Source organism: Poecilia mexicana, unplaced genomic scaffold, assembly GCF_051168715.1.
Source record: "Poecilia mexicana isolate PSO_F unplaced genomic scaffold, ASM5116871v1 scaffold_16, whole genome shotgun sequence".
In the NCBI taxonomy this organism is placed as follows: domain Eukaryota; kingdom Metazoa; phylum Chordata; class Actinopteri; order Cyprinodontiformes; family Poeciliidae; genus Poecilia; species Poecilia mexicana.
Window position 1 is genome coordinate 1,465,045 of NW_028263385.1, and position 13,556 is coordinate 1,478,600.

The 13,556-nt window shown below is 38.8% G+C and overlaps 1 protein-coding gene across 1 annotated transcript in view; it reads left to right on the forward strand.

Annotated features, from left to right (window-relative positions):
• The first annotated feature begins 6,461 nt into the window (after positions 1 to 6,461).
• Positions 6,462 to 13,556, forward strand: part of LOC106920404 (uncharacterized) — a 33,189-nt gene continuing 26,094 nt past the window's right edge. Inside the window, exon 1 of the mRNA XM_088013946.1 lies at positions 6,462 to 6,535. Coding sequence (XP_087870072.1) covers positions 6,462 to 6,535 — 74 coding nt within the window. The remainder of the gene's footprint in view (positions 6,536 to 13,556) is intronic.

Sequence of the window (13,556 nt, forward strand, 5' to 3'; positions counted from 1 at the left end):
ATTGATCAAACATTTTTCTTTGTTTTGGTCATTCTTATAAACAAAAAAATCATTGTTCTTTTTTAATTATTTTTTAAATAGGGGGGAAAACAAACATTTATTTTTTAATTCCACACATTTCTTTAAACATCTGCAAAGAACAAGCTGAGTGAGTGAAAAAACACAGACTGTCACCGGTGATACATTTCTGATATTTTTTGACAAAATTATAAACCATCTTATCATTTTTATCCACATCATCAGAGTACTTTGATAAAATTTGCTTCAAGCTCATACCACAAGCACTGTGGGTCATGAAAAGCACACAATGCTGTCCACAAACCATAGATCCCATGCTCTGAAGTTGACAAGTGTGGAATTCTATGTGAGAAGCTCGGGTCTTCATAAAATCCAAGATACTTTCTGGGTAATATAAAAATTCAGGGCTAAAACCATAGGGGTCAAAGAAAACTGCCCTGTCATGTTTTTGCAGTGCAATGGCTAACCAGTGTTGTCCAGGAAGATTGGATGGATCCGTATTGACAATCAGGAATTTTGGTCTTGGAAAGGTGACAGGTAAATATGAGAGATAGTCACAAGGAAAAACCCCACCAAATGCATTCCCCAGCAGGTGATCCAGTAATATTTCAATTTCCTGGTTGTTCATTCTTCTTATTTTTTTTGAGAGAGAGAAAAAAAAAATTAGACTCAATAATAATCTACCAAAATTCTCCGCTTCGAGTCCACTTCTCGGATCGAGTCATAACATGCATAGATGATCAAGGTGACTGTGGTTGGAAGAGGTCTCCGAAATCTTAGTTCCGTGTCTCCTGCAGGATTTAAATTAAATGCAAAGAGTGAATAACCTCGGCAAAACTCTGTACGGGATATACTCAGGGGTAAGTCCTTAAGATGTCTTCCTGTTGCTGTTACCAGATTATAGTATTCCCTCACAGTATCACCTTGCTCAAAGTTTGGCTGTAAGGCTTTGGCTGGAATCTGCCTTCCGTTTTTACACAGAGCCAGAAATTCAAGGTCATAGTGTTTAAAGTTGAAGGGGTTTAATTCTCGAGCACCAGTGAAGGCCGCATGATCCACCATTCCAAGTACCACATATTTTGGAATCAAACCCAGGAACAGATTTTCTTGTGTGCAAATTCTAGATCGCTCTGGAATTGAAAAAGTCTTGACATTAACTCGGGAGAGGTTGTACAAAGCATTTCCTCTGAGCAACGCTGATGCGTGTCCGATCCGCACAGCTGGGGACACAGTCACTTTCTTGATAAACAGAGACGCAGATAAAATCTTGAGCTTGAAAGTTGAGTCTCTGGCACACATGAGACAAAATGCATCGTCTGCGCGTGTAAGCTTAATTTTCAGATCCACCGCGTTTATGATTAGCTTTTCAGAAAATGCCAGGTCAAAATGCAACACTCCAAGCAGGGAACATGGGGTGGACTCTCCTGTAAAGTTTGCTCTCTGATTAAGACCCAGGTTAGGTCCATCATCGGTGACAATGGAATCCATCTCGCCAGCTGTATCCTTATTAAACAGTCCCGAACTAAATTGGGATTTCAAAGAGTCCTCGGAATAGTTCAGGAGTGTCTTGCCCGGTATGGATGTGTTGCACTGGATTGAGATATCAGCCGATCACCAAGTGTAACATCAACTTGACCAAAAATTGTGTTAAGTGGGTAGTTAATAAGTCCCACGGCAGCATCATTAGCAATGTTGGAGCCATCTGCATTAGTAATCTTAACTCTGAGATACAATAAACTGTCATTAAGATCCACGTATGAGTCACCTTCACTGCTGATGTAAAATTCAATGGGTGAGGAGTCACTGATGGCAGACAGAGGGTGGATTTCTGTGTAGATCTTATCTTCGATGGAGAGTTGAGTCATTGGAGCTGAAAATAAATCCAGTTCAGTCAGTGTGCATTCTGCAGATTTGTTGTGTAGGAGAGACATTATGAAAATATGTCAGAAGTTTTGGAGCGCTTCTTTCCTCGTTGCCTTCTCGCGGCATCTGATTTTTTTTTTCTTCTTTGCAGCTTGTTTTCTAGCCACCCAGACACGTTTACCTGGGGGCCTGGTTTTCCCCCGTTTAGAGAGCATCATTATTCCTGAGCCTTCTTGCTCAGCTCTGTTCTGTGCAGGACGGGTCATTTTACTAACAGCTTTACTTATGACATCAGATGCGATGTTTGAAGCTGCAGTTTTCAGGTGGGGTTTAGCTATATAAAACCCTTTTCTAACAAGTGGGGACACAAATCGGAAAAGCCTGGAAAACAACGATCCAAGGCCCCTGCCATACATGACAGGCGCGCCCTGGAAAAACGAAAGGTCACCTCCAGTTTGGCTAACATAATAGTTAACAAATCTGTTTGGGTCACTGACCATGTGTGACTGCGGAAAAAATGCCATTTGAATCTTGCTAAATGGAGCGTGGGGGTGACACAGGTTTAAAATGCAGTTTTATTATCGATTTCCCATAAACAAAATCCACAAATCTATTTCGATCTGTTTTGATCTGAATGGAAATTGTTTTGATGTAACTTTTTGACACGGGTATATAATGCGTAGTGTTGTATCTTATGCTAATTATATCACCAAATTTCCCTCTCACTGTCACAACACCCAGCAGCGGCGAGAAGCTGTCTCCAACTATTTGGTGGTGCACAATGTCAGAGTATATAAACAAATTTGCGAGCATGCCGGCCCCTGAGGGGTATGTTGCGCTCCTGTTGGACACTGTAAACCATTCGTTCACTTTCAGTCCGAGAATGTAGGCGAGTGGAGCCCCCACTTTGATTTGAAATTGTCCATTTCCTTTAAATTCGAAGCGCTTTGTCACATTATTGTAAGACACATCTGAAGTATTGCTGTACTTTTTCAGTGCAGGCACAAAATGTTCCAGTATGTCTTGTGGTCTGTCATAATAGCCTCCAGCACCAAATTTCTGGCTGTAGATGTCAATTCCATCCTGGCCTTCAGTCTTGTCTGATGGTTGAATTAAGACTCTACGGAGCTCAAAGTAGGCCGAGTGAGTAGGCAGGTTGTACCAGGTGTGTGGTATTATAACTTCACAGAGACCTACAACCCAATGACCTTTTAAATCAATAGCTTTGGCCAACTCTGTTTTAAAGTTTGAGCTTGTATTGTCTTTAAAGAGCTGTTTGCAAGCATTAGAAGGCAGGGTCACATAGAAACCTTCTTGTTCTCTGTCTTCTCCTCCTGCTGACATGTTGTTGTACACTGTAGGCCTTCTTTACACATCTGAGAGGTCACTGAGCCGGACCCAGCTATTAAATTTTGAAGGCCAGTTTTTCCATTTGACAAACACTTGCTTTTCTCCCCTCACAGTCCTGCGTTTCAAGATCTTATCAACGTGATAAACTCTCTCTTTACCCATCTTTACTTTCTGTAACTCCTCCTGGTAGAAAGATCCTTCTATAGCTTCTCCATCATAATCTTGAATTTTATAAACAGTAGGAATGCGAGGGATAACATCTGTGACTTTAAACACCTCATCCGTAAAGGTCTGTTCATAACCTTTCTGAAAAACCCCTCTGACTTTTGAAAGTCTGACTAAAGCTCCAGGTTTGAACTTGGCTTGTGTTTTTTTGTTTTTGTTGTTTTTTCTTTGGGGTTTAGTACCATAGAGATTTCTCAGGACTTGAAGGGAATTCTCTGCAGTGACCTCCACAGGTTTCATTTTTATGCTGGAATGAAAGCAGTGATTGTAACTCGTAACCAAATCTTGTAAAACATCAACATATCTGCGTGTATTATTTGCAGTAAAATATCTCCACATTCTACTCTTGAGGGTACGATTGAATCTTTCCACAATGGAGGCCTTGAGGTCACTGGTTGTAGCAAAGTGAACAATTCCATGTTTTCTCATTAAGGCTTTGAAGCTCTTGTTAAAAAATTCTCGTCCCAAATCTGTCTGAATCTTCTTTGGTATTTGGCTCTCTCTAAATACAGACTCAAAAGCTTTCACCACTTCTCCAGCTGTTTTTCTTTTTAAAACTCGAGCAAAAGCTTTTTTTGAAAATATATCAATGACAGTCAGCAGATAATTGTACCCATCATTATACTCAGCCAGGGATTGCATGTCACAAAGGTCTGCTTGAAATTGTTTTAAAGGTGCAGATGCAAACACACGGTTTCTCTGAAAATGCAGCCTGGCAGGTTTGTGTAAGGTGTATGCATCTTGCTCTGAAAGGAAGTCTTTGATTTTGTCAACACTGACTTTTTCCCCAGTTTCATTTTCAAGATTCTGTTTCAATCTTTGAACACCTCCAAAGCTACCAGGATTAGATGGGTCAAAATAGACCTTTTTCATTACCAACTCTTCAGCCATTCCCTTGACACTCTTCTGAGCACTTGTTGAGTAATGAGAGAATCAAAAACAACACAGAGAATTTAAGTATTTCAGATTTTTTGTCTTTATTTATATCTTTTTTTTAATTATTTTTTATTTTAAAGATTTCACTCCAACAAAAACATTGCAAGCAGAATAGTTTAAAAAAATTGTAAAATATAAAAAAACTAAATGAAACTTGTCACACTTTTAAATCACTTAAAGTAAAAAATATATATATTAGCTAAACTTGTCACACTTTTAAATCACTTAAAGTAAAAAATATATATATTAGCTAAACTTGTCACACTTTTAAATCACTTAAAGTAAAAATATATTAACTAAAAAACACACTTTTTAAAAATGAAAAGACAAACATTGTGGATCACTTCTTCTTCACTGGACTGAAGCATTCTGAAACCCACCACAGCTGTTTGAGCTGATCAGAGCTCATGTTCTCATACATGTCAGAAATTGCAGCATGAAAGTGATCATCACACATTAGTTCATGTAAAATTGTCTCTGCAACTATCTTGACTGTCAGGTCACTTGCTTGAATTTTGTGTTTGGTCAGAAAAAGTTGAATTGCTGGAATGAACTGAGGTACAAATAGTAGAGGCATAATGTTGTGGTAGTTGTCCTGGTAGAATCGCTCCTGAACAGGCTCCAGACATTCATGCTGTCTCTGGCTAGGGTGTCCGGTTCGGCATCCATTGCACTTTTCTTGTAGGAGCTTTGCAGCAGTGAGGTGCAATAGATGAAGCACAGCGGTTCTCACAGCCCCAATCAACTTAGTAGCAATCCATCCATCAGTTCTTGCTTCACCATCTTGAACATTACCTTGCTCCGGAGATGTAGGAGGAGGAGATGGAGGAGGAGGAGGAGATGGAGGAGGAGTGGGTGGAGTAGGGTCAAAACCTTTTGAAGATTGAGAATTGTACTCTTGCTGCTCCTCTGGTTCCTCAGGGATGGTCTCAAGAGTTCCACCTACCATCCAGTTTTCAGTTTGAGTTTGCTCTTCTAAAAACTGTGATGGAGAAATAGCCGGAGATGAGGATGAGGAAGAGGATGAGTAGAAGACTGGAGAGGGCGGGTGATAGGGTTCCATGTTGAAGACTCCTTGTGAGACCTTTTTGATAGGGTCCCAGTATGCATCCAAAGTCCGCTGGTTGCCTTTTTTTTTTCTTTCTTTCATGGTGATGAAGATCTGAAGTCCAGCTCCCCTGATGAGCAGAAGATGGTCTGTGGCAGGCCTCCCCCTCTGAAATCCTCTCATTATATAGAGTGGTGAGGGGGCGGGTCCTCAGAGGAGGTTGGCTCTGGAGGCGGAGCTAAAAATCTCAATCTTTTCTTGACAGTTAAAATATCCATCCAAGTGCGGGAGCTTCGAAACAAGTTCAGATCTCCAACTTGCCAGATTTTATCTGACCATACCTGAAACGGGACAGCCAGCATGGTCCTGAATATTCCTGTGTCTGAATTGAAAGTTTCCAGCACAAACAGGTCACAGGTAGTGTCCGAGTTCATCTCACTGATGCTGGCGCGTAAAAACCAGTGCCCAGATGGAGTAGTTTTGCTTTCCCAGACAGCGCTAAAGATAATCTTACCTTTAGCAAGTTCAGGATCAGAGGGAAAGGGCTGCAGTTTAGCTTGCTTGAAAGGTGGAGGGGAATCTTTAATTTCTCCTTCCTCACCTTTTTCTTTTCCTTCTTCTTCTTCTTCTTGTCTTTCTTTATAATCCTCTGGTTGTGGGGTTGATTTTCTCTTGCGAGGAACTGCCAACCTTTACACTGCCCAGTCGTTGTAGGTCAGATTGCATGTCACTGATGAGGCTGTTAGTTGTTCTTTTTCTTCCTCGAGCTGGTACACAGAGAGTTCTCCGGTTTCATAACGAAAAAGGTATCCCCATTTTCCAGACATTCCAAAAGGTTTCAATGGCCACTCCTGTTGCAGGACATGGCATGATGGATTCTGCACTCGGCACAGAAAAAAGGTAGCCTTGCGTGGCGCACCCAATGTGCGGTCTGGGTTCTCATAAACAGAGACTGGTGTCTCACAAAGAAGCGATGTCCCACTGGGTAACACTGTGCGGTGTAGTTTTTTCCCCACGCCGGATGAAGGAGTTTCAGAAGACGCAGGGGGTGATCCAGAGGAATCAGGCGGAGGATGATGCTTGGAGTCCTGGAAGGTGGGAATCTCGTGCTGAATTGAGGATTCGAATGCTGATGGAGGTAGGATCAGATTTCTATCCAGGAGTGTAGAGGATGAAGCATTAGTGATGAAGCACGGTCTCCTGATGGTTTGTCCATCTGCAGATGAGCCACATGGTAGTCGATTGGTTTCCTGATGTCTTCTCTTTTGAGGCTTTTCTCTTTTAATGCGAACCATTTTTTTTTTGTTTTTCTATGAGATCAAAGTGGATCTTACTCTAACAAATGCAACAAGTAGAATGACAGGGCCTCCGAAAAATTATTTAAAGCAGAAAAAACAGAAATCCCACCCCTTTATCTCTATTGGCTGATTCATAAAAGTGGGCTGGGTAATCTGCCAGGAGCAGGAAGATAAAAGCAGTTGGGGGTGGAGTCTATCTGTGTGAGGAGGAGCTGCATTGGTATAACTGGGTCAAAAGTCACAAAGAGGGCCTGACCCCTTATTAACCATTTGATATAAAAGAGAATGTTCCAGAATGCTGCCTGCTTTACATTGATATCAACTTAATTTATATTATGCAAAAGAGAATGTTCCAGAATGCTGTCTGTTTTATTATTGATAAGAAATTATATGATGCAAGAGAGAGAGAATATTCCAGAACATTGTCTGTTTTACATTGATATCAACTTAATTTGATATGATGCAAGAGAGAATGTTCCAGAATGCTGCCTGTTTTATTATTGATAAGAAATTAATTTAAATCAAAACATATGTTTTTATACGATAAGCATTTTATGACGCAGATTTAACAGGTGTTTGTGTGCGATAACATCGATTTTGATTTGGGCGTGGCATTTTAATCCATCAAACTCGATTAATTAAAATTTGACACAAAGTAGTACCATATATTTTATATATATATATATATATATATATATATATATATATATATATATATATATATATATATATATATATATTTATTTATTTATTTATTTATTTCATTTAAATAAAAGTTTAAATAACTATAACAAGTCACAAATATTGAACTATTTGCACGTTGCCATTTTTTAACAACAAATGATAGGTTGAAGACTTGCTCTCATACCTCAGAGTCGAACATGTCATGGATGGTTCTGCCAACACATTCTACAAAATTTAACAAGCATTCTTGTACCATATTGAGAGATTTCACAAAAACTCAGCATAAAGTCAACTAAGATTTGTGGAGTTTTGCTTTTGTTTCTGTGTAATAGATGTGTGGATTTGAGGTTAGATTTTAATGTATTGGTAGTGGATTTATTTTGCTGAAAATTCACTAGAAATATTCAAATAACTATGCAGATGATACACAGCTCTACATCACGATGTCACCAGGTGACTCTGACCCCATCCAATCACTGAACAGATGCTTAGAACAGATAAATGTGTGGATGTGCCAAAACTTTCTCCAGCTGAATAGAAACGAAACTGAAGTTATTATCTTTGGACCTAAAGAGGAGCGAACTAGATTTCTAGATCTAGAGTTATAGATCTAGAGTCAATGCACAGCTTCAGTTATTACAACTGAAAACCAGCGATCAGTATCAACCTTCCAGACCTCTCAGGTCGTCTGGTTCTGGTTCTGCTCTGCATCCAGAACCAAACGAGGAGAAGCAGCATTCAGCTTCTAAGCAACACAAATCTGGAACAAACTTCTGGAAAATTGTAAAACAGCCGAAACACTGAGTTCCTTTAAATCTTCACTACAGACCCACCTATTTAGAGTTGCTTTTGAAACATTATAAATGAAACAAACATTTTGATGTGTAATAATGGTATTTGACAAAATGTGACGCTTCAGTTGTTAACTGTGTTCAATGACTTTATAGATTTGTGTTTTTATGATATAAAACACTTTGAAGTGCTTTGTTGCTGAAATGTGTTACAAATAAACTTGACTGATTGATTGGTTGAAGTAAGAAGATTTATGAGTCTAAAATAAAATCTGTTCACAGATATTTGTCACCTCTCGAGTCAAATACTACGAACCTGGGAAAGGATACTGGATAGGGTTGCACTGGATGCCAAATATTTTTTTATGGCTTGATGGACGTAGGAACACTTTTGAGTAAGAACTGTTATCTAAAAATATGCATATTTAAAGCTGCAGTATGTAACTGTTATATTGTTTTTATATATTTGTTGAAACTGTTATGTCCTAACCAGGGATGAAAGTAGTTTTAAATTCTTGGGGGTACTATGACAAAAAAATAAAATAATATTTCTTTCTAGCTCTGTTCTAACAAAGCACGAACAGTTCAGAAACAATGTGAAATGGGAAAAAAGTTTTTTATTAACTGATTAAGTCGTGTTTTAGATTGCTCTTGAAAAACTAATCAGTCACAGCTCAGTGATTCTTGAGAATAGGGACAAAATGGGTTTTAATTTTCCCATATTTTTTTTTTTATTATTTCTCAACCTTATGTATGCAAATATGACAAATAATGTTTAGAAAATATGAAGATGCTAAGGTACAGGCTCCCAGTTGCGAATTTTTTAAAAAAAATTACATTTTTAATCGACCTGACCCAGAACTTTGTCATCACCATCTGACAAAAATAAATCTAAAATGATTTTTAAAATACCCCATTAGTGATTTTTACTCAATTTACAGACAAATGCTTCTCAAGAAATAAAATAAATATTATTTAAAACAAAAAACAAGAAAAAGTCCATCTGATGGAGTTGACAGTGCATGACGGAGTTGACACAGAACTGAAGGTGGTGACAAACTAGTGAGTAAAATGAAAAACTTGGTACATGTGAAGTAATGCAATTCATGTAAAATACATTAAAATGAATTAGTTGCACAATTAAGTGAGATTTGACAACAATTTCACTGAAAGAGTCAGAAAAACTCTGACGGAGTTGACATCTGACGGAGTTGACGAAATGCCAAACTACCTCAATTTATATGATGTTATTCTGAAGGAGGCCATATTGTAGCTCATCAGGTCCATGAAATCTTTACATTATACCAAAATTAAGCTTTTATTTCGCAAAATTTCATCAAAGTTTTGTAAATTGTCAGTTATGGAGTTGACACATCATGGTTGTGACAAACAACTTAGGAATAAAACAGAAGAAAAAACTAAAGAATAACTTAAGCTAACCGGAGCTAACTAGCCCTCCTAGCAAAGGAAGAGAAAAGACGACGTCATGGGGTCCTCAGAAGTTCTGGTGCCCCCCAATAATGCCTGATTTTTTTACATTCTTTTCATTTCTGACGGTGTTGACAAAAACTAAGGACAAATTTCAACGGAGTTGGAAAATATCTAAAAATTATTTTTAATTAAATTTATCGATACTTTTATAATTATTTATATGACTACTTATACTTAATTGTCATAATATATAATTTTAGTATTTCTTTAATTGTTTTAAACTATAAGAATGTATTGAGTTCTGCTCCTGGACAAGGGCTTTTACAGGCATCATCCACCGACTACAATGTTTAAAATAAAAAAATATTCAGCAAAAAAAAGAAAAATATACATTGTTGTGCTCACATGACCCAGGTTAGTTTAGTTAGATATTTGAAAAAAATATATTTTGTGTATATTTTATTCAAATTTCATGCTTTATCCATAGGACCTGTTTTGTCCCTATTCTCAAGAATCACTGAGCTCACAGTGAACCCATTGATTCTTTACAGCTGACAGCCGCTCCTCTCTAGCAGGTACTGCGTGACCCTGCTAAATCTTTTAGGGGTATGCAGTACCCGACCGTACCCCCCTACTTTCACCCCTGGTCCTAACATGGTATCAGACAGATAAGATGTGAAAAATTGGGCTCCTCTGCCTTCTCCCAATGCTCTGAGTGCTAACTAGTGTGGCGACGCTGGTCAGCCTCTTCTTCACCCCCTTACACTCTGCAAGTGGGGGGTGAGCAGTAGTCAACTGAAGAAACAAGGACATTTAGGGTGCAGCATTGGCACTGGAGTAAAGCTCTCGACAGGTGTGGAGATGTTTTATGTTATTAATGTTCAGACGGTTCATGTTTCTGTCTTAAAGCTACTTTAAGGTGAAAAGCGGGTGGGATTCCCCATCGTCAGGAGCAGTAATACATTTGCCAGGTGAACCAGCCACAAAGTGCTGGGAAGGAAGAAACATTTTGGAAACTTTCAGATTCATCTGTGAGAGTAGGGGAACGGGTGCCATTCTTAATGACTAACACTGTTCTCCAAAAGTTTCAATGAGAAATACTCAACTGTGTCATTTGTTTTTAAATCTCATAAATAAAACCATAATCTCATCTGTTGGACTGCTGAAGCAATTTTTAAGATTCTTAAACTTCCTCCATTTCCTGTTTGCTCATCTGAACAAACAAAGTTAAACTCATCATTTAGCTTCTTAGTTTTGTTTACTGTTGTATTAAATTAGGGCCTTATTGATCCTTTTTATCGTTTAATTTGAGGCACTTTTTGTGCTTAAGAGGTATTTGACACATTAGGGCTGCGTTCTCACTGCAGGCCTTAATGCTCACTTCCGATTGTGTCATGAAATCAGATTTTTTGTTTTGTTTGGTTGTTCACATTCCAAATATATGCAACTTGTATGCGATCCTCCATGTGAATCACACACGACATAAAAGTGACCCGCATGCGCAGTAGAGGAAGCAGGAACGTCACATAGAGAGTGCTCAGTGTTTGTGGTAGTAAAGATGGATGCTCATGGTGGAGCCCATCTGGTTATTTTAAAGTTGTTGTCCAACCGGAGCCATCGCATTAACAACTTAAAGCTCATTATCGTCCACCATGGTGGATGTTTTTCTTTTTTCTCCTTTTTTTTATTTATCAGGCGATCATACATACATTGATATTACATACATTTTGCAAAACTTACATGACTTCTCCGATTTTTTATTTTTTTCCCGTAACGAACATAAATCGTGGATGTTTTGCTAACGTTTTCCACGTATCAGATTGCAGAATAGTGACTTTTGTGGAGTACCAATGACGTTCAGGTCGAATGAATGCGACCTGCCCGTACAGACACAGGTCACATTTGAAAAGATCAGAAACAAATTAGAACCAAATGTCCAAGTTGCCTGGGTTGCATTTGTAAAAATCAGATCTGTGTTGTACAAACTGTCATAAAACGATCAGGTGCAGGTCGCATTAAGGCAAAAAATCTGATTTGGGTCACTTTACACTGCAGTGTGAACGTAGCCTAGGAGAAATATTCTGTGCATTTAACTATATATTACTAGTTTAGTTTATTCAATCTGAAATTCTCAGACACACCCACTATTGTTAAAATTAACTCTCCAGATATCAAAGAAATTGAAAACAAGGTCAAGTAAAAATAATCCATGTGTTTAATTCAATAAGGTGCAGGCTGAAGCTACTCAGCTTATACCTTTTATACCACTTTTAAAATTCGTCTTAAAACCCATCTATTTTACTCGGCTTTCAACTCCAGCAGGATCCAGTTTTAAATTGTATGTTTTTAAACTGTAAGGGTTTATTTTAGGGGTTTTTTATTGTTATGTTGTGTTTTGATGTACAGCACTTTGTATCAGCTCTGGTTGTTTTAAAGTGCTTTATAAATAAAGTTGGTATGGTATCCCTGTGTTAACCTTTCCTGATGAACCTCCAAGCTTCGTGGGAGAAACACGGGAGCTCCCTCTTGCTCCAAGGCTGAAGTGGTTGGGGACTTCAGGGTCAACTCCCTTTGTGGTCCACAGCGTGTGGTGCGGCAAGCAAGAGACAGTCAAAGGTTCCTTCGGAAGCTGAACGTTTATTTATATATTGCGGTAACAAAATATACCACTAACTGCACGATCGCTCTCCTACCCCAGGAACTCTACTTACTCTGCTAAAACTCAATAACGGTCTCTATCCCGAACATGTGTGCCCCCCCCCCCCTGCTGGTGTGGCGGTGCTAGTGCAACACCTGCCTCCCTTTACATGTTACAAATAAACCATTTTCACTCTTCATAGTTTTACCATAAGATTAACAGTATACACAAAATCATCAAATCCAGGTAAGAGAAGGAAAACAGAAATATTAAAATGCAAGTAAACTGCCATCACAAGATCACTTGGAGGAGTAATGACTGTCTAGTGCACCACAAACAAAGGTGTGATTGTGACAGCACAGGGGTATGAATCTGATACTCTGCCCTCCAAAGCAGAGTGACCAGAAGGTGTCAGCAACGCCACGTTGGGAATTGAACCCAAGGAAATAGATCGCCAGTTAGGCACTTAAGATTTGTGACCAATGAAAACAATACATTATTCCACCAAACAAAATAGTTACTTTATTGTTCCATGTTTTAAGAGAATTAAAATTTAAAGAACCACAAATGGGAAGGGAAGTGAACAGTACTGAGGTCTACCAGCAGGGGGAGGGCAGTCCAAATGTGTGGAACTGGTTCCTAAAACAAAATAAACCCAAATAAATCACCCCAAGCACTTGTGAACAGACACTGGATCGTGACAAAATCCCAACACCAGTCACTTGCACAGCACACAGGTTCATTCCCCCTGGACGATCCCACTGCCTTCAGCTTTCAGCCTGGAGACAAAAGGGTGGGATTAAACAAAGCAAAATCAAAACAAAGAAAGACAGTACAATTTAGACATGAACAAATGCTAAAATGAGGTTACCCCTAACATCTGACATAACCAGACATTAAAAATCAATGCTTTAATCAAGTAATGAAAAGAAAAAAAAAAGGCTGCTACCCGCAGCAAGGCTCAGGGCCACACAGAGTACAATAACCCAAAATAAACAAAAAGCACAAAACTAAGAAACCAAACAACAAATTGAGAAAACAAAACAGAAAATAAAAGAAACAAATTAGCAGGATCTCCAGCTGTCAGAGCTGGATGACTCCACTCCGACCTGAGAGCCCCTTCCAGCCCAACAGCAGCAGAATCAGCTTGCCAGTACTTTCTATAAATAAATAGTTGTCATTTCTGTGATATTGAACTGCATGGGTGCAATAAAAAAATACATACCTGTTTTATGTTGCCAAGCTGAACTGGGGAGGGTAAATTACAACCACAC